At 36.2% G+C, this 22,814-nt stretch overlaps 1 protein-coding gene across 2 annotated transcripts in view; it reads left to right on the top strand.

The window, feature by feature from the left end:
• ITGA1 (integrin subunit alpha 1) overlaps positions 1 to 22,814 on the top strand; it is a 166,319-nt gene that overhangs the window by 35,808 nt on the left and 107,697 nt on the right. For both annotated transcript variants that reach the window (XM_002921554.4, XM_034656939.1), the window contains exon 2: positions 19,400 to 19,520. In XM_002921554.4, coding sequence (XP_002921600.2) covers positions 19,400 to 19,520 — 121 coding nt within the window. The remainder of the gene's footprint in view (positions 1 to 19,399; positions 19,521 to 22,814) is intronic.

Here is a 22,814-nt window from a genome sequence, read left to right as displayed (position 1 = left end):
ATAGAATACATTTTTGTATGCCTGTAGTAGCTTTACAAAGAAATTGAACATATCAGCACTTGCCAATTTATTTCACAAGTATACAAAATATCATTAACATATTCTATACTTATATCAGATGTTTGCAGAGTTATAGCTTGAAGAAAATGTACCCAACATTACGTGCTTTATTTGTTTTATATTTTTATACTCAATGGTCTGTGACCTAATTTCTTTCAGCCCTGACCATGCTTTGTTCTATGGGTTAAAAATATATATATACATATATACACATACACACACACACAACTATAAATCACGTATCCAAATACATTTGAATATGTACCTGAAGCATTCAAATTTTAATATCTATCCTAATTTGTGTTTCCTTTTGTCTCCCATTTAAGATAAAGTAGCTGGGAAAGTTATTCTCTCTTAATGGGCTGATTAGTAACCAAGTGAAACATACTGTACTTTTACCTAATGCAATGACAGGAAGCCCAATTTGCAGAATGTCCAATTACACAATCCTATATTAGCCACCAAAAAAAAGTATTTATATTTTATTGTTTTAAATAGGAAAAATAAGGATGGAAGATTCTTTAAAAAGCAAACAGTAAAAAGTACACAGGAACTCTCTGTATTGTTATAATGGCATATGAATCTACAAGTACTTCAAAATAAAAAGTTTAATTTAAAAAGCATATCGTTGTATGTTTAGGGTGAGTAATTGCGATTCTTTGTGTTTTGTTTCTTGTGGTAAAGTATATATAAAATAAAATTTACCATTTAACCATTTTATTTTTTTAAGAATTTATTTGAGAGAGAGAGAACATGAGCTGGGGGGGAGGGGCAGAGAGAGAGGGAGAGCAGACCCCCCTCCCCACTGCAGAGCCCTATGCAGGCTCCATCCCAGGACGCTGAGATCATGACCTGAGCTAAAGCAGACACTTAACTAACTGAGCCACCCAGGCGCCCCTACTATTTAAGCATTTTAAAGTTATAATTCAGTGGCATTAGCTACATTTGCAATGTTGTGCAACTGTTACCACTATCTATCCAGTTGCAGAAATTTCTTACCACCCCAAATAGAAACCTCATATCCATGAAGCAATCTCTCCCGTTTCTCCCTCGTCTGAAGCCCTGAAAACCACAAATCTGGTTGACTCATGTTGTAGTGTGTATCGGTACTTCATTCCTTTTTATAGCTGAATAATATTCTATTAAATGGATATATCACATTTTGCTTATCCATTCATCAGTTGATAGACATTTGGATTGTTTCCTCTTTTTGGCTATCATGAATAGTACTGCTGTGAACAATCGTGTACGAGTTTTTATGTGAACCTATTTTTGGGGTATTATACTTGGAGGTGGAATTGTTGGGTCATATGGTAGCTCTGTGTTTAATTTTTCAAGGAACCGCCAAACTGTTTTCCACAGCAGCTACATGATGTTACATTTCCATCAGCAATATGTGAGGATTCTAATTACTACAAATCCCTATTTTGTATTTTTTTATTATAACCATTCTACTGGGTGTGAAGTGGTATCCCATTGTGGTTTTGATTTACTTTTCCCTGGTACTTAATGATGTTGAGCATCTTGTTATGTGTTTATTGTCCACTTTTATAAGTTATTTAGAGGAATGTCTACCAAAGTCTTTTGCCCAGTTTTTAATTCGGTTGTTTGCCTCTTTGTTGTTGAGTTGCTTCTTACTTTTAAAGGAAATGGACCCCTAAGGGGCTTCAGTTGTGCTGAAAACGTTTCTTTTCTGGATTTGGGTGGCAATTATATGAGTGTGTTACTTTGTGCCCTTATGTTCATTTGTGAAAAATGAGAATATGTGCCCTTTTCTGAATGTATTTGTTTCCTAGCGCTGCTATAACAAATTTCCACAAACATAGCAGCTTAAAGAAACAGAAATTTTGGCTAGCATCAAAAAGACAAGAGATAATAAATCCTGGTGAGAAGTAGAGAAAAGAGAACCCTCATGCACTGTTTGTGGGAATGTAAATTGGTAGTCAGTATGGAAAACAGTATGGAGATTCCTTAAGAGATTAAAAAGAGAACTACCATATGACCCAGCAATTCTACATCTGGGAGTATAGCCAGAGAAAATGAAAACACCATGTCAAATAGATAGCTGCATCTCCATGCTCATAGCAGCATTATCTATAATAGCCAAGACATGGAAACAACCTGTGTCCATTGATGGAGAAATGGGTAAAGATGTGATTGCACACACACACACACAGANATGCACACACACATGCACACACACACACACACACACACACACACACACACACAGAGGGATATCATTCAGCTATAAAAAAGAAGAAAATTCTGCCATTTGTGACATGTGTGAACCCTGAGGGCATTATGCTAAGTGAAATAAGTCAGCCTGAGGAAGACAAATACTGTAGGCTCTCATTACATGTGGGATATTAAAAAAAAAAAACTAAATAAACAAAACCTAACTCATAGAAAAAGAGAGCAGATTTGTGGTTACTAGAGGTAGAGAGTAGGGGGAGAGAGGATTGGATGAAGGTGATCAAAAGGTACAAATTACCACTCATAAGATAAATAAGTACTGGGGATGTAAGGTGCAACATGATGTCTATAGCTAACACTGCTGTATGGTATAGATGAAAGTTGTTAAGAGAGTAAATCAAATCCTATGAGTTCTCATCACAACAAAAACATTTTTTTCTCCTCTCTCTTTCTCTCTCTCTCTCATATATATATATATATATATACACACACACACGCATATATATATAATTAATGTTAACTAAACTTGTCCTCATTTCATGACATATATAAGTCAAATCATTATGCTATGCAGCTTAAACTTNTCATATATATATATATATATATATATATATATATACACACACACACGCATATATATATAATTAATGTTAACTAAACTTGTCCTCATTTCATGACATATATAAGTCAAATCATTATGCTATGCAGCTTAAACTTATACAGTGCTGTATGTCAATCATATGTCAAGAAAACTGGAAAGGAAACAATAGTAAAAACAAAAACAAAAACCCAGAAATTTATTCTCTCTCAGGTCTGGAGGCTGGAAGTCCAAAATCAAGCTGTACTCCATCCGAAGGATTTAGGGAAGAAACTTTCCTTGCCTTTTCTAGTTTCTGGTAGCTCCTAGAATTTCTTGGCATTTCATGGCTTATAAACACATTTCTTTAGTTTCCACCTGTCTTCACTGTCTTCTCCTCTGTGCTTCTGATTTTAAGTATCCCAAATCTTCCTCTCCCTTCTTTTAAAAGGATGGCTATCAGTGAATTTTAGGCCCACTCTAAATGCAAGATGATCTCATCTCAAGACCCTTAACTTAATTATATCTGCAGAGATCCTCCTTCCGGATAAGGTCACGTTCACAGACACCAGGGATTGGGACTTTGGACATATTTCTGAGGGGACAAAATTCATCCCCTTATACTGAACATATGTCATGCTTCATTTAAAAAAAAAAAGTCCTTAAGAAAAGAAATGGTAAATAATTTTCTTAAATGTGGTAATCTGAATTTTTGTGACGAAAGATACACAGGTTAGGAAGAGAAAGAAAATCATACAAACCTGCCACCCTGTAAAGGAGAAATTCTTAGTAGGTTTTTGAAAAAATGTCTTCAGTAACTATTATTCTGTAAAGAACTTTTCAAATAAGGCTTTCAAAAGACACTCATGTGTTTTTTTTTTCTTTTTTTGAGAGAAAGCTAATGAGAAGAGTACCATATTCACATACAGAGAAAATACCTTTTAAGATACTAAAGGATTTGGGGGTTTTTGGTATTGTCAAATGCAGGACTCCATTAAAATGTCCAGAAAGCATATTTGTGTGTGTGTGTGTGTGTGTGTGTGTGTGTTCACACTGTTACACTTAATACATTCTTGTTTTTTGTCGTTGTTTTTGTTTGTTTTTGCTTTTTTCAATTATGAATAATTAAATCATTGTTATTGTTGAGACTTGGGCCTTTGACCATTGTGATCCTCAGCTTTGGTCTGATTTGCAATTGGCTGAAGATTCAGGTCATAAAGGCATATTATCCTGACACTTAGCCCCAGCACCTTTGTATTTTAGTGTGACATGTAGCTTATGACCAACTTTGTTGGGGTCTCATTTCATGCATCAGTTAAATAAATATGTAAATGAAGTAATCCTTTCTTCTTACGAATGACAGTTGACCCAATATATTAAAAGTTATTTGAGTTCCCAAATATGAAAAAAGCTGATAAGTTTTAGTAGTTCTGTGAAAAGCTGTATTTTAGTATGAAAACATACAAATTTAAGAAACCGGAGAATAGCCTTATTCAGAAGACTAAAAGCTTCTTAGATGCCAATTTTCTGGACCCTAATGCTATTCTGCAATCTTTCTTTTTTTTTTTTTTTTCGAATAGTGCAATCTGTTAAATAGATGACAAAGCTTTGATTCATCACCTTCTCAAATTGTCCCCACTATATGTCTTCAAAGATAAATTTTGGAAGCTCTTATGTGCCCAACTATATGAACGTTTTGAGTAAATCCTAAGTATGCACCAGGGAGTATATCTTTAAAAAAACAAAAACAATTTTTTTCTGCGCTTTCTTTGACGGGCATTTAAAAAAAATAATAACAGTCATTTTTAAGTTGATTGGAGTTCATCCAGAAAATCATTACTCATTGGTTAAAAGTTAAAAATTAAAGAAATCCAATTTTTGAAATTTTTCACAAAGTTCTTTTTATACTTGTAAAATAGTAAAAGGCCAAGTATTTTATAAAGTGTCCACACAAATTATATTACTGATCTTTCATCATAGTATGGAATAGTAGTTGCACTCAAGACATGAAGGAAATATATGCTTCAGGATTTGGCTGGGAAATAACTGACATACAACAGAATCACTCACCCTCATAGTTTTTCACTATAGGCGCCAGGCAGGGTGTCAGTCTGTGGAGGGGCAAGCTGGTGCCCCATTCAGCTCTGCCCTCCTAATAAGATCAGCCTGACACAAAGCTGCAATTATTCTGTAGTGACATCACCACCATCCTGCCCTTTTGCCTGTATTTAAATGAATTATTCTTATGTTGCATAATGGAAGATTTTAACTTTAAATCTGACCAGGCAATGAAAGTCAGAGTGAGTTCTGTGTCATGTTTTCATCTGGCTTTATTTTTAACTTCTGGTGATGCCTCGAGCACAGACCGAAAGTCCTGAAACCATTTTCTAACTTGAAATGTAGAGTCTTCCCAGGGAAATTTTGCATATTTAATCACCTGCCTAATCAACTAAAAAGTTGTCACACTCCTTCATAGTACATAAAGGACTACCCAAATTAAGTCCCAAGATATCTATTACCTATTCTGTTTTAGATAGTATAGACCTGGGGTGCCTGGGTGGCTCAGCTGGTTAAGCGTCCAAGTCTTGATTTCGGTTCAGGTTATGATCTCAGGGTCATGAGATTGAGCCCTGCATTGGGCTCTGCACTCAGCAGAGTCGGCTTGTCCCTCTCTCTCTGCTCCTCCACCCCCCCGAAATAACTAAATAAATAAAATCTTAGCACAGACCTTTTCAATGATTAAATAGGACAGAAAGAAAAAACAAAACTAGGATTGTTAAGGTTTATAAAATTGGTATACAAATTACAGGAGTCACATTAGAGCAGTCACTTATGGCCCCTGGGTGTTATTTTTTTTTTCTTTTTTAACCTCGTAAGGATAATTATTTGATTATGCCTTATATCTCACAAGTAACTAAAGCTCTTTGAGGGCATGACTAATGTTTATTTTGCCTTTTAATCATTCATACTGCTTTCACACAACCTTGCGCATGATAGGTGTTTATTAGTGTGTGCTGAATGAATATAACACATGCTGAATGTTTCCACATATAGACATTTATTTACATACTTGTAATCTACATACAGAGCAGGCCAGTCACTTTTTTCTTTCTTACTCTCTCTTTTTAAATTTTTAATGGCTTTTGGGGGAAAAGTAAGAAGAAAGCATTGAGTCAGGTCATGGTAGCCGTCTGTTCTTAGCTACCCTGCCTCATTCTTTCCCATTCTTCTCCCAGCCACAGCAGAGCAATGAAGCTGAAGGAGGACCACTAACTGGACTAGATAATTTCTCACTTCCCTTCTGTATCTTAGAATTCTCTCTTTCCCTCATCTGGATTTCATTCTCACACTATTAAATACCTTCTTGGCAAGAATCAAGCCTGTGTCTGTTCCTGAGTGCCCTGTTCCATGATCTTCACCACGAGGAAGGGAGCCTACAAAAGGTGCCAACCTGATACCAGAGAGTTGAGTACTTGGATTGGCTGCCTTAGAGTTAATCAACTGTGGCCAGGAGTGTGAGACACCAGATGGTTCATTTTAAATCTGATGCTCATTCTTGGACCAGTCAGCTGTCTGGATGTCAGTGTCACTTAAAAACATGGCAGCACCCTCTGAAAGCCTTGGTTGGAGTAAAATAGTTGCCATAAGAAGGTAGTTACTGGCTTCTGATGAAATGGAAGGGCCAACTTAAATAATAGGTAAGCTGTCTCATACCTACCAACTATAATATTTTATCACTTATCACTATAGTAGTTAAATATTAGGAAGTCATAATTAATTCTTTGCAGTTTCCCCTAAACTCAACAGTTTGATCAAGGATCAAACACATTTTTCTTGTAGTAAATACAATATATAACCACTTGCTACCTACATTATGTTAGAATAGAGAATGAACACTATCACTAGAAACCTGGAAGCATATTTAAATACTGACAAATATTCTAGGTATTGAGAAGACCCTTTTTATTCTAACAGAAATATCTAAATAAATATGAATATAAATATAAACATATTTTCATTCCTGATCCCCCCTGATCCTATTGCTCAAAGAGTTTAGTTTTGTTTTCTTGTTTTTCTCAAACTTTTTGTTTTGGTAGGCCATCAAAAACTTTAAAATTGGAGTGTTACCTTTATGTAGTATCACTAGGTAGAAAAGATATCCTTTCAAAATCTTTGAAAAGGCAGTAAAATGGCCTTTCACGAGGATAAGCTACTATACAGAACACTCAGGATCCTGACCATCCCTCATAAAAAAGTATATCCAGTTTAATGCCACTCAATTATCTTTACATTTTTATAAGACAAATTTTCTTTAACTCTAAGGTCTTAAAAATTCTCCATGTAACGTTCTGTAATATATCAAGAGTGTCCTTCTGAGGAAACGTGGTACTCGATTTCATTGATGTCAATGGGGTATGGTCTTCGTTGTTGCTATTGATTCAGTTGTGCTAATTTCTGCCCCTTTAAAGACCCAAATAGTAATTTAAGATTAGAGAGTTGCGAGAATACATGGAATGATGAGAAACAATGAAGTCAGCAAGTTTTCGAAAGTTGTAATACTTAAGGAAAATTGTCAAATACACATACTCATTCATCTGCCATAATCCTGCTCTATCCTGTTTAACCTTGCTGATAAGTGTACAACGCCTTGGCATTTTTCCTTCCATCTTTATATGTTTATATTCTCAGAAGTAATGTTCAGTACACCTCTGGCATGCTGGACAGTTCTAAATTGAGTGATGACCTGTTTCTTTTATATCTTCCCTGAGTGCCTAGTGTTTGTGAAATAAAGGTGGCCAGTGGAAAATCAGTAAGTGTTACTTGACTTACTTCCATATTTTTTAGTTAAACTTCTCCCAGAATAAGGAATTATGAGTTCCTGGAGCAGCACATGTGTCTCTTTCTTAACATAACTCTCAGTTCCATGATTTGGATTGTCTGCAGTTCTCTGAAGAGGCAGACACAGCCATATAAATAGCACAGTCCTAGAAACTAGACTGTGGACAAGTACTGGAAAAGAAATAGTGAAAATTCTAGCAGTCAGTTCCTTTTCGGACCTGTATTTGTTAAGCAAATTGGGAACTTTGGCTAATCATAGTATTAATCTCCTTTCTAAAATCTTGATTTTTTTTTTTGGCCCCCAGCAATGTCCACCAGAGTGTGAGTGTAAGATGCAGCTGCCATAGCAAACCATCCTAAGTCAGATCACCACCATGGCCTTGTTCACCTTGCCTTCCCCTGGAATATCATGTCTCCCCCTTATCCTAATCATGCCTCCTTATGTCTTCTTCTACTGACCCCCACCCCTTACTCTCAATGTCATTGATAGTGAAAGGATTGTAGAAAATAGAAAATGGGTAAAGGTAATTAAAATGATACATTCCTTGCAGCTCCTAGAAACAAGAATAGCACTTTGTTCTAATTCTGTGTTGAGATATGAAATTTTAAAAATTAATAAAATTAAAAAGAATTAGAAAAGATACATCATGTCGACACGTCTTCAAACGTAATGATAATTATACAGGAAACATTTAGAAGTTCTTTTTTCTCACAAAATACTTTAGACTAATAAGAAAATTAAAGGAATAACAATAAACATAAATGTGCCCAGTGCCCAGATTTGCAAAATCTAAACATTGTCCCATAATTGTTTATTTTTCATGAGAAATAAAACACTATTAGGATTTTTTAGAAAGCCCAATAATGAGCAAATTTCTTCGTCATTGAAGTTAGAACTGATTGGGAAATGACCAAGAATCAGAATGGAACATGGCTGACGAATGAAATTCCCACTATTAACCCTTAGACAAAGCTGACTTACCCTCCACCCCCAACTCGGAGTCTGACACTGGGGAAATAAAAGAAAGCATTATTTTGTTTTTGTTTTTGTGTTATCTGTAGGCAGGCTCACTTCTAAGAGAAAACAAGTTAGAGAAGACTGGGCTACCCATGCAGCTTCTCTTTCCAAACTCACCAATCATTTAAGTGTGAAAGGAGACAGGCATAGATACAAGGAGGGTTACAGCTCACAGAGCTCCCTTCCATGAGGAATGGGAAGTAAGCATTTTCCTCTAAAAACATATAAAGTTAAAACCACATTTTTACTTCCTTTTGGGTCCTATTCCCTTCTTTCTCTTGCCCCCAGTCCACAGGTAACCTCCACTTGAATTTCAGGATCCTTGTATATAACAAGTACTTGGTCACCAGAATTGTGATTCGAAATATCAGTATGCTTCCATTTAAGGAAAATATTGGCTGCCAGTTTCTTGGGGATTTTGATTATAACATCTGTATTTACTTCAATTACCAGTTACTCTAGTAGACGAATGGAAAGAATGTAAAAGATGATGCTGCTAGATAGGAATAGAGTTTGAATCCAAGGATGTTACTGCTCAGCTAATGTTCTAAGTCCTGAAAGATCATCATGGTCTTAGCAACAACAATTATAGCTAAGAAAACAACATTGGAACTATCTCAAAACAGAAAAGAAAGCATCATTAAGTTATCTCTTTACTCTGAAAAGAAAACAAGCATTCTACTGACCCTTGCCTTCTGAAATATTTTAACATTCCAGGCTACTGAGATTTTTCTTCTTCTCTAATAAACAAACCCATTTCCTTTAAAATACTTTCTGATTTATTTTCCAATTTGTTTCAGACGAACCACAAGTTATATGCATTTGACTTCCATTATTTTGTCTTGATAAACTAACAAGTTTTAAATTGAGCTGAGGTACCAAAAGACTTTTGAATAAAGAGAATGTTTGGTAGTTAATGATAAAATGAAAACTAGCTATAATAATTAGCTAGGAATGGAGAGAAATATTATAAAGAATCATTTTAGTCTACGTGCTAGTATATTATTAGGGACATCTAGAAAAATTACCTTATTACATAGTATATGAGAATCAATAAGGTATCTCTTAATCTATGCAATTTGAATTGCCAATTAAAACTACTGGGTAACTCTAGGATGAGCAATTGTTTTCTTATAGACTTTGTTTTTGACTTGGGATATAGTGTTGGGGTTGCATTATTATTTTATTTTGTTACTTAGCTTCATGAAGCCCTTAATTTATTAATGTTAATGATTGACCACTTGTGTGTTGAACCAGAAAGTATTTAGATAACCTTATTCCATCAAAAGAGGAATGTTATAAATCTGTATACCTTGCCTCCTGTTTCTGAGCAATATGGAAAGTAAAAAATATGAGAGGTTAAAGCAAGTTAAAACTAATACCCCTTTATAGTCCGTGGCAAAATAAAATATAGGTAGACTTCATTTTATGTGCTGTGTTCTTAAAATCTTGAATGAAAATCAAAACATTTTTAAAAGTCCAGGCATACTCAGTCCTTGAAAAAAATATTATAGTTGATTCAAAATGCCAATAATTACATTCCAGTCTAAATAATCACAACTTAATTTAACTGATTTTTTCACGTGTTGGAATTTTTCCATTCATTTCTATTTTATGTTACACATAAGTGTGTTTTCACTTAATTTTAGCTCCTAACTACAAATTGTACAATTAAGGGAGAATGGCTTTTGGCTCTTTTTTTTTTTTTTTTTGGAAGATTTATTTATTTATTTTAGAGGGGGGAAGGGCAGAGGGAAAGGGAGAAAGAGTCTTAAGCAGACTCCACACAGAGCCCCATGCAGGGCTCCATCTCAAGACCCTGAGATCATGACCTGAGCCAAAACCAAGAGTCAGATGCTTAACTGACTGCACCACCCATGTGCCCCACTTTTGACTCTTTTTATACCATTTGTACGTTAGATAATTGGATAATCTTTTGCATGTTTTTGAGATGCTTTTGTTTCAATCTTAGAGTCACATCTTGCCTAGGTACCATATGCATTGTGTCCATCAATGCCTGAGAAGAGAAACCTGAATAAAAAGTTCTACCTTTATTTACAGATTTTTTTCAATGAATTATATTACTTTACATATAATTTCTTCTCCATGATATATATGACCAAGTAACACATTGCCGGTCCTGTTATTTTTGCTAATGTGCACAAGAGGTAGTTTCATGGATCAAGAAAGCACAGAGGTAGTGTACACAGTGATAGGAATTGTTTTAAATTTCCTAATTTCTTTTGGAGTTATTAAACACACGAATGAAAACGAAGTAGAATTCACCCTTCCCAGTGAAGCAATCGAAGTATCTGAAGTCGTAAACCTGTCTCACACACTCTGACATGTGCATGGACTTCAAAGCCAACAGCTAAGCCGTCCAGAAAAATCGTCCTATTGAATCTGTAGGAGAACCAATAATACAATCTGTTAGTGCCTGGAACCATTTATTTTACAGTCCGTACTACCTCTTTTCTTTCCTGGCCCTCAAAATACCTGTTACGCATGCTAACAAAAATCGCCTAAAACTGACCGTGTCTTACAGTCTCACTGAGAAGAAATTATATGTAATTAATAAAATCTACTGAAAAGTTCTCATTAACAAAAGTACAACTTTCATTCATACTTTTACACATCCGAAGACTTTTTATCTCACATTTCTGTGTAAATACTTGAATAGGATGCAACCCTGCTCTGTTCTGAAGTGTAATACGCCTTTCCCCCATGCAGCGCTCCATGCTGTGTAGTCACAGAAATTAATGAGTTCAGCTCCCAGGATGCCAGGGCAGCTGGAGAACAGAGTTCTGTGCTCACATTGCTTGAACAAACACATGAGTCGTGTTTCCCACAATGGGGTCCAGGGACCCCTGAGGTTCTGCAGCTTTTTTATCCTGTAAAACCCAGAGCCAGAAAATGATGGTGATAGGGTGGAGGCGTTGGGAGACTGAGACAGTTTAAGAATTTCAAGAGAAGGGACAGTCTGAGAAGAGCTGGCAGAGTAGGCAATTATTTGTGGTGGGAGGATATGGGAAAAGAGCAGATGTCTGTAGATACTACAAAGGAAAATAAACACTGTGGAAGAACAAACTTATGTAGAAAAATTTTAAAGGGGGATTTTTAACAAAGGATGTTTGGGAAACACTCCATTGGAGTTTAATATTCTGGGCAGCACTTACAAGAGGGCACAAGTTCTTACAGCCAGAATGACCTTTATATGAGAAATCTTCATTTCTCTGTTTATTCCATCCCGTTTCATTTAACAAACTTGTATTAAACACCTACTATGTGCCAAGAATTAGGCCTCCTTGCCTCCTTCCCACCAGCCATATTCAGATACACACATAAACGCACACTCACTTTGAAGTTCAAATACCATTTGTATTAACTGGAGGTTCACAGGGCGTTAGCACTAAAGTCAAAACAATTCACTCACTACAGCAAGCTGAAGTTAAAAAGCAACCTCACAGGATGAAACTTGGAAAATGCTTGAACATTGAGGTGTTTATTTGGATTGGCTTTTCTGGACTTGCTGATAGAGGTAGATATCATGCTGACATATTACATCATTTCTGATGAAAGAACTCTGAATGGTGGAATTGATTGAGCCAGACTTTCCTCTTACATAATTGTATAGGGAAGTTTCAATTGCTTGGAGACAGTGAGTTGGATATGGTATTTTTTCCAGAAAATATAGATTCCTGTATTTGAGACTATGATGCCATTTCCAAACACTTGTGTTGATTCTACATCAAGGCTCCAGGCCCTAATGTTGTTTGTTTTATTCTATTTTTAGTTTCTGTTGTTTTCACCACTGGAGTTCTTTGTCTCATCCTTCTCAAGATGGCAATGCAATAAAAATAATCACTTCAGATTTCAAATCAGTTAGAATTATGTAGTACTATATTTTTGGATAGATCCAGTTACACTATTTATCAAACTTTATCTTTTCTAAAAGATTTTTCTTTATTTATTTTAGAGAGAAAGAAAGAGAGAGCACACACAAGCAGGGGGAGGGGCAGAGGGAGAGGGAGAGGGAGAGAAGCAGTCTCCCCGCTAAGCGCAGAGCCTGATGTGGAGCTCAATCCCAGGGTTCTGAGACCATGACCTGAGCTGAAACAAAGAGTCAGATGCTCAACAAACTGAGCCACCCAAGCACCTCTCAATTTTTGATGTAATCATGTACATCAAAACAGATCCAAGTCACTTAGCCACCAAGAGTAATTGAACTAATTAAAATTTCAGATTTATAGCACTGGTGTTATAGAGATGTTTCATTATACATTATAAGTGAGGAAAAGTTCTTTTAGTTTCCACCAACTCTTATCATTAAAATGTTTTTCTTCCAACCCCCTGAACTGTCTCAAAGTTGAATATATTTTATTTGAATTTAAAGAGAAGGAAAAGTAATTTGAAGTTATGTAAAATACCTAATGTGTCACATCATTAGTTATAGTGAGCATATATAACTTGAGGAGTTTATATCCATTTCAGTAGGGGTAGATGAACTCTTTCCACCAAGAGGCTTCGGCACAGCAAGAGATATAAGAGGCGCCCAGGATGTACCAGGTTGGGGGGCTATGGGGACTCTTCAGTTCTGCATTACAGAGGTTGCACTGCCTATGTATTTTCTCTGATTCTTAGGTGGCTCAAGACTGTCACTAAATTAGTATGGCCTGAGTATAGGAGAAGAGTCACTTCCCACTTATCCTTTCCTTGGAATAGACTTGTAATCTTTGAAGCAGGTTAAAGAAGAGTAGATTATCATTGAAGTAAGAGAAGCCTTAACTTGCTATTGGCTGAGAACCTGGGTGGTATCATAAATATTCACCACCTCTTGAGGAACTAAGATGAGAATCCAAGAGATCTAACTGGAAGGACAGGAATCACCTGCATTCCACTTCCTTGGCCAGTTCTTTCACCTGGAATGCCAGATGCCCTCATCTTAGATGTTCTTTACACATGTCATTGCAGCCAGGTTTAGAAACAGGAAATTTTCTATGGAAATGAGTCAATGAACCCACTGTCCTGCCCCGCTAATATAACATATCCGTATCATTTTTCAAGACACAAATGGTCATCAGGATGGAAGTAGGGGATCCTCTTCTGAAAGAAAATTCAACTGCCAGATGGTAAACTGATTCTTGGATTCTACTCATGAACACACTTAACTCATTTATTGAGTATTCTTTATTGCTACATGCATAAGTTGTATTTGGCACAGGAACAAATACCTATAAAGCATTTGAAAGCTCATTTTAAATATGATAAGCTGAGACTTATGGAAGTTAAATCACTTACTGTATTTTTTCCCAGCTAGGCTATAAGATCTTGAAAGTGGAAGCGTCATCTTTTTATGACTATATCTCCAGATCCTAGCATATATTCAACCCAAAGTAAAGCCTCGATGAATATTTGTGAAGTAGTTGAATAACTGTGAATAATTGCATAAATAATGTAAGTGAAAGGGCTCTGTTTAAGCCTAGGTCATATATCGTTGAAGATTACCATCTTCCTATACAATCAAGGAATTTGCTCTAAAAACCATTAACTATAGGGACACCTGAGTGGCTTAGTCAGTTGGGAATCTGACTCTTGGTTTTAGGTCAAGTCATGATCTCAGGGTCGTAGGATTGAACCTCCCATTGAGCCCTTCACTGGGCTCCTCACTAGTGCGGAGTCTACTTCAGATTCTTTCTCCTTCCCCTCTGACCCTCCCTGCTCACACACACTCTCTCTCTCTCTCAAACAAATAAATAAATAAAATCTTTAAAAATAAGTAAATAAAAATAAGTACCATTAACTATAATAAAACAGTTATTATTTCCTATCTTAATATTATGTCATTTAACTCTTTAAAAATAATAAATACAATATTAATTCCATGATTTCTCCTTTGCCCAGATTGGATAAATTTGTAGGCAGTTGTTGAAAGAAAGCAATAGCATTTTCATATCAATCCCTAACCACCATTTATTTGATACCCTTTTTACTTGGGCTTAGAATTTTAAATATTCAAAATTCCATGACTAGTAAATGTTTTAATCTGGATATTACTAGATCAGAATTTCTGGACCACCCTGTGAAAGGCAGACTTTCTTCATTAAAAAGCAAAAAATCAAACAGGCTGCAGTAACTTTTCTTGGAGCTCAGAGGATGTGTGGAGGAGGAAGTTCTTCTTTGCCAGAAAGTCAGTGCCCTTGGGAGATGCCCAGATTTTCCCCCTTCATTCAACTTTTCCTGCCAGTGCTACCCTCAACTACTCCAAAGCTACAAGATGATTAATAGCTCTCATTGGACATTTGAGGTTTCTCTTGACCTGGGTTGTTATTTTTATTTTTATTAATCTGACCACTTCAATGACACTGTTGTCACAGAAAGTCTATGATTTGATCTCAGAAGCCCAATGTAGAATTTCTTCTCTGCCACTAACACAACCTAACATTAGGCCAATCACTTAACCCTTTTAAGGTCCAGTTTCCTAACGTACAAGAAGAGAATAATGGCTACTGTTCTGCCCAACCGCCACAGTTTATTGTCTAGTTCAATGCCCCTTTTATATGAAAATATTTGTAAGTGGAAAAATGTTTTTTTATGATTTATTTACTTACTTGAGAGAGAGAGAGAGAGAGAGAGAGAAAGAGAGCAGGGGGAGGGACAGAAGGAGAGGGAAGAGAGAGAAAATCTGGAAGCAGACTCCCAGCTGAGTGCAGAGCCCACTGGCCACAGTGGGGCTCGATTCCAGGACCCTGAAATCATGACCTGAGCCAAAATCAAGAGTTGGCTGCTTAACCGATTGAGCCACCCAGGTGCCCCATGGCAAAATATTTATATGCAGAAAATACCATAGTAATTATAGGTTACTTCTCCCTCTCTTCCTCTGTTTTTCTCTTTGTCTCGTTTAGTTGTCTTACACATCAAATTCCATACTGGGGCAAAGAAATTGTGCAAAATGATCTCTTTTTACAAGAGATACCTTTCAATACCAACAATTTCATCTCATCTTCCTCCTCAGTTTTTAGCCCTTAAATATATAACACATATAATCATATTTGAAAGAGAGCAAGCCTTTCCATTTCTTTTCTACCTGAACATGAATGTTTTGGCTGAAATCTCTCATGATGCCTTATCTAGAGCTCTGCAGGCATGACTTCTCTCCTGACTCCAGTCATCTCCCTCATCCCCATTTTCTTAGCCATGGCCCACTATAGAAGGCCTCTTCCCCAATTTTGCTTCTCAGAAGATGTAATTACATGGACTAATAGTAGTGTTGCCTTCTACTAGCCCTTTTCAGTTTTAGGGATAAGATGTAAAATCGAATTAATGTGAATGTTTGGGAATCCTGGGGAGATGTGGGCCAATTTCTCCGCTATCCTGAGCCTCCTTCTCTTCATTTACACAGCACTGATAATAACACTAATCATAGGGTTGTGGGCAAATTATATGAGAAGGAGCATGTGAAGAGTAATACATAGTAATTGTGTTATTATTAAGGGGAAAAATTCCTCTTTTGCTGGTACATGTGAAATCAGAACTTAATTTTGACATCTGATAATTGTCTATGTTTTATTTCCCATCATTTTCACCCTGTATGGCCCCTTAAGCCACCTCAGCTTTGTTTTTATTTTTTGACTTTGATGGAGAAGAAGTGTGATTTTTGCTTTACCTCTGGTGCATAAAGTTCCATGACAACTTAGTATAACAAAATGAGCATCAAACTCAAAGTTATAAGAGGCTGCTTTCACTGTTTGTGTACTCCTTTAAATCGAAAGAACAAGATGTAAACTATTTTTTTATGTCATCTCCTGTGCTTCAGGCTCCTTGGTGCCTTAGCAAACATGAAAGAGACTGATTTACAATCACTTTGGGCAAATTGCCTGTAGAATTCTGAGGACAGGAAATGAAAAAAAAAAAAAGTGCAGCACACCCCCTCCCCCGGACATTCCACACAACATGTGGAATAAACAGGCCTAAAAAGGAAACCAAAAGCTCTTGGTCTTATATTGAGGAGTATCATGAATAGCCTTTGGGAGAACATATACTAAAGACAATTAATGTGCTGGAAAAATACTTCAAGAGTGGTGAACTTGAACCTGATTAATGATAACTCCCTTCCCCTTTGGTCTAAAAGATCGTGAGTACTTTTAATTTAGGTAAATTATGTTATCTGCATCAACATTATGAAAGAGGGTTACCGTCTTACAGGCATACACCTCTCAAACCTTAACGGGAATTGGACTTCCTGGGGATCTTGTTGGGATGGAGATATTGATTCAGGAAATTGGAGTGGAATCTGAGATTCTGGATCCCTCACAAACTCTGAGTGATGCAGATGCTGCCGGTCTGAAGGCCAGTTGTTTTTCTGTCACCTTGTTCAACAAAATCACTGATGGAGAGTTCTGGTCCTTATCTATAGAATAGTCATTTTCAACTTGGGCAATTTTGGTTCCAGGGGAATTCGTCAGTGTCTGGAGACATTTTTGATCTTCATAGCTCAGGGAGTACTACTGGCATCATGTGGACAGGGACCACTGATCTGCTATAACACACAGTATAGACTTTCATAACAAATGATTTTCTGACTCAAAATGTCAATAACACTAAAGTTGAGAAATTCTGTTGTACTACTTTGTGTATCTCTCATATCAAAAATAATTTGTTGCAAGTTTTCAAAAAAAAAATAAACCTGTGAGGGAAGGGTAGGAGCATGTACTATTTAGTTTGGAGTAGAGTGGACAGTGTTTNGTACTACTTTGTGTATCTCTCATATCAAAAATAATTTGTTGCAAGTTTTCAAAAAAAAATAAACCTGTGAGGGAAGGGTAGGAGCATGTACTATTTAGTTTGGAGTAGAGTGGACAGTGTTTAAAACTGTCTTCAAATATGTGAAAGGCAATTATGCAGAAGATGGTAACCAGCTGTTCTCCATCACACTTGAAGTGGGAGAAGGAAATGTACATAAATGGACCTATGCTACCCATCTATTCTTTTTCTGCATCTTCCACGCGAGCCAGGCAAATCTCTCTCTGATTTTGCAACCATATTTGTCGCATTCTATGTCTTATTAGTTGTAGAGATCCTCCCAAATCCTTGGGACATATTTTCTTCTCACTGCCAAGTTGAATCTCTCCCTCCCTTTAAAAATCTAACTTGAAAATTTCCATCTCCATTAAGTCTTTCTTAACTAAAATGAAATAGTTGTCAGTTCACCTCTAACTTCAACTGTTAGACTTTCTCCTGCAATGTGTTCATTCTACAAATATGTTATTGCCCATCTGTGTACAAGAAGCTATGCTAGATTTTGAGAAGAGTTAAGAAAGATGAGTAAGAGACCCTGCTTTTAAGAATTTTCCGAACTAAGGGGGAAAAATCACACTCCAAATTACAATGTAAATAAAATAGTATTTAATAATTATTTCTATGAGAGATATTCAAAAAATGAAAGAGGAGGATTTAGTAGTTAAAAGATTATTTCCAGTTGGAAAGATCAAGGAAGACTTTATAAATAGGTATAGATAAGTAGCTTTTTTCATAAATAGATATACATAAATATCTTTTTTAAGGACAAATTTTCTCTAAATTAGGTACAATCCTGTGCAAGAAAGAAACAATAATGTTAAATATGAAGATTATGAATTAGAGCATAGAATGAATTTGAGTCTGGATTTAGACTATATTTATGGAACAGTTTATAATGGGTAAGGAAAGAGAATTTTTCAAGATGTGTGTAGCTGTTATCATGGTTTTTAAAAAGAACAGTGAATTTAGTTACCTCTGAACGTACCTTATGATGCTTGTAATTTTATAAGGGAGTGCTCTTTGGAAAGAATTCTTAGCTGTATCTAGGAGAGGAATGCTTTGTAAATTCACAAGTATACTTTAAAAACTAGTACCAAACTTGGAATTTGGCACCATCCATTTGACAGAATTTGGCACCATCCAGAACGCTTTTAGGAGAGATTCTCTCTTGTAAAGGATTTTCATTACCTGAACTTTAAGGAAATTGAAAAAAATTAACCATCATTGAATCTCAAGTGTGTGTCAAGCACTGAGTAAACTCTTTAAATGTCATTTGATTTAGATATATCATGGATGGCAACCTGTGAGGTTATCACCACCAACACTATAAGGAGGTTCTAGTGTATTAAGATAAGCTTTCTGTCCACTGCTTGATTGAGAGGGAAGCAGAGCAAATCTCAGGCCTGCCTAGGAAGCCATTTGTGAGTGAAGGCGATCAACTTGCATTCCCTTTGGAAGCAGCAAGGAGAAAGCTTCCTCTCCTGAGTATTTAAATGGTGATTCTTGCATCCTTCATAGTCAAAACAGGAAAATGAAGTTGTTTACATTTTATTAGTGGCTATTATTCACTGTGGGGCTCACTACTGGAAAGCTATCTGTAACCACATTAGGCATATACAAGCATGAGTTTCTGCCAGCTCTCTCTCTCATATTCTGAAGTCATTAGCTCTGGGAATGGTACAGCTACTAAATTTCTATAGGATTTTGTTTGAATATTAGTACTTGTATTCTTCATTTGTTATTTTCACTCAGTAATACAGTTAATACCATAGACCTTTCTTGCAGTTCTCATTTTTTGAGCATCGTTACTCTTTTTGACAAGAGCGCAGTTTTTAATCATGCCTTCCATAATTCAAAACATTATGGACTCTTAGTTAACTCTGTGTAACTGGACTTTGTTTTCCCTCTTAAAGTTGTTCTAGGCTTCTGCGTGTCATTCAATGTTGACGTGAAAAATTCAATGACTTTCAGTGGCCCCGTGGAGGACATGTTTGGATATACTGTTCAGCAATATGAAAATGAAGAAGGAAAATGGTAAGCCAGTTGATTTTGTTGTACTGTTGTTTAGTTTTTTTACAAGATAATGGAAAATATTATTTGGTCACAGTTCGTGTTATGAATGAGACTTCAACAGAATGAATCATGCATGTTAGAAAATGCAGTCTAATCATTTGGTAATGGAAACTGACACAGTGAAAAAAAAGGAAAATTCCTTGGCAGTACTAACGGAAGTGGTTAGTGATTTCTGTTGAAGCCTGTGTTGACCTCAAGGAAAGTCCTTGTCCAAAATAGTCTTTGTTCTGTAATTGTTATTCTGGCAAGTGTTCTTTAATTGTTCTCATTCTAGAGTAGCTGAAATTCAGCTGGAAGTATTGGGAGGCAGATGAGATGCTGTCTTGGAAGGGTTAATATCACTTCCATAAGATATCATCGAGCTTGTATTTTTGGTGATTTACTGACCTACTGAGTTTGGTTTACTCTTTATAATGAACCTTGCTAAGCCCTTTAGTAATGATTTAGTTCACTTCAGGTATGATTTTTAAAGCATATTTAACTTGTTGAAAATTACACAAAATTAATATTAAAGCTCTTTTACTTTATATTTAACATAATTTTTGGTGCCTCTTTTTTATTGGGAAAAAAAGAACAAGAATTTGTTAAACTTTGCTCAGTTTAATAACTTAACTAAACTATTCTAGTAACTAAAAGAATAAACAAAAAGAGATCTATGCCTCCTAGGAAAACAGTAATCTCTCACTCTACTGTATTTCAAAACTGAAGGAATATGGATTTTTGATGTTTCACTCTATCTTTTAGACTTCATTTGATCATAATCCCCCCAGAACAATCAATAGTAAGAATTTGAGTTTTCACATTTTCTGCATACAAATATTATCTCCTAGGTACAAACTAGAATTTGTGGAAGTGTTTCACTCTCTACTCTCCTTACAAAATCTGAGATGAGAAATCTAATAATAGAGTATAAGTTTTATATTCTGTGCCCTTCCAACTTATACTCTCACTTACCACCCCACCCCCACCCCATTTAAGGTAAAACAGGTAATGTCATCACTCTAGACACCAGTTTTATTCTTTTAGGCATTATGCCTGCAATTCAGGGAGCTCTGCCTCTCAGAGATAACATGAGTGTGTCAAGCATAACCTATAATAAACTGAAACTGAGTTGGGCACCTCGGTAGCTCAGTCAGTTAAGCATCCAACTATTAATTTTGGCTCAGGTCATGATCTCAAGAGAGATCAAGCCCCATGAAGAGCTCTGAGTTGGGCTCTGCAATGGGCCTGGAGCCTGCTAGGGATTCTCTCTCCCTCTGCTCCTCCCAATATGTCCATCAATTGATGAATGGATAAAGAAGATGTGGGGGTGTGTATATGTACACACAAACACACACACACACACACACACACACACACACACTGGAATATTACTCAGCCATCAAAAGAATGAAATGTTGCCATTTGCAACAACATGGATAGAGCTAGAGTGTATTATGCTAAGCAAAATAAGTCAGTCAAAGAAAGACAAATACCATGTGATTTCACTCATATGTGGAATTTAAGAAATAAAACAGATTAACATAAGTGAAATTTTTAAAAAAGAGAGAGGGGGCAAACCATAAGAGCCCCTTAACTATAGCAAACAAACTGAAGGTTTCTGGAGGGGAGGTGGGCAGGGAATTGACTGAATGAGTGATGGGCATTAAGGAGGGACTTGTGATGAGCATTGGGTGTTATATGTAGGTGATGAATCACTAAATTCTACTCCTGAAACTAATGTTATGCTATATGTTAACTAACTAAAATTTAAATAAAAACTTGAAATATTAAAAAAAAAGAATTGTGCTAATCAGTATAATATAGACATAAATTCAATGGGAGTTAAAAGAAGGAGGAATTGATTCTTGACTCTTGAGCTGAGTCTTGAAAGATGATTTAATTTTTAATAAGAAAAGAAGCAATGCCACTCCAGTCTGGGAAGCCACATAAGCAAGGGCATAGATTTGAGAAGTGAGTGTGTTGGTAAACAAACAGGAATGACACAGGGAAGGTAGGGGAGAAAGGGTAACGGCAGACCTTAGAAGCCAGACAAAGGAGCTTGTACCTAAGTAGAGGGCATTGAGAACCATTGTAGGTGGTTTTTATGAACCTTAATTTAGGAAATTACATAAAGATTGGATTGGAGAAATAAGTTACTGGGAGCTGGGGAATCTATAGGTAAGCAAGAATAGCAATCTGGTGCTTAAGAAATGAGATCCCAGGCTAGATTAGAGAGAACTGGAATGAAATAAAAGTGTATCCAAGATAAATTTAGGTGAATCATTAAGGCTTGGTGGAAGTTTGGAAATGTCAAATGGAGATGTAGGAGGAGTCAAACATATTCCAGAATTTCTACACTGGATCATTGGAAAATAGGTAGCCATTCAGAGACAAATATACAGGAAATAAAAATAAGTTTTATCAGGAAGTTGGTAAGTATGGTTTTAAACAGCTTGAGTAATGTCTGGATAGTTGGAAACCTGAAATGGAACACAGATAAGAGGGAGAAGTTAATATATTAGAGGAAATGTTTAGAGAGCAAGGACTGATTTTGGTTCCCATTTGCAATCCTGTGCATTGCCCAGAATTTAGCACTGTGCCTTGAACATAAGATACATTCAATGATAATTTGTTGGCTGAATAAATGAATGTAGTTTAACTCTAATTGACTATTATCAAAAACATAAAAGATAAGTGTTAGCAAGAATGTGGAAAATAGGAAAACGTTTGTGCACCATGGAAAATAGTATAGAGGTTCCTCAGAAAATTAAAAATAGAACCACCATATGATCCACCATCCCACGTCTGGAAAAATATTCAAAATAATTGGAATCAGGATATCTGCACTCCTGTGTTCATTGCAACATTATTAACAACAACCAAGATTTGAAAGCAATCTAAATGCCCATTGGTAGATGAATAGATTTTTATTTTATTTTTTTAAAGATTTTATTTATCCATTTGACAGAGAGAGAGACAGCCAGTGAGAGAGGGAACACAAGCAGGGGGGCATTATTAACAACAACCAAGATTTGAAAGCAATCTAAATGTCCATTGATAGATGAATAGATTTTTATTTTATTTTTTTAAAGATTTTATTTATCCATTTGACAGAGAGAGAGAGATAGCCAGTGAGAGAGGGAACAAGCAGGGGGAGTGGAAGAGGAAGAGGCAGGCTCCCAGCAGAGGAGCCTGATGTGGGTCTCGATCCCAGAATGCTGGGATCACGCCCTGAGCCGAAGGCAGACGCTTAAGGACTGCACCACCCAGGCG

The sequence above is a fragment of the Ailuropoda melanoleuca genome, chromosome 3 (assembly GCF_002007445.2).
Source record: "Ailuropoda melanoleuca isolate Jingjing chromosome 3, ASM200744v2, whole genome shotgun sequence".
Lineage (NCBI taxonomy): Eukaryota > Metazoa > Chordata > Mammalia > Carnivora > Ursidae > Ailuropoda > Ailuropoda melanoleuca.
The sequence above is the reverse complement of the archived record's forward strand: the minus strand, read 5'-3'. Positions and strand labels throughout refer to the sequence as shown.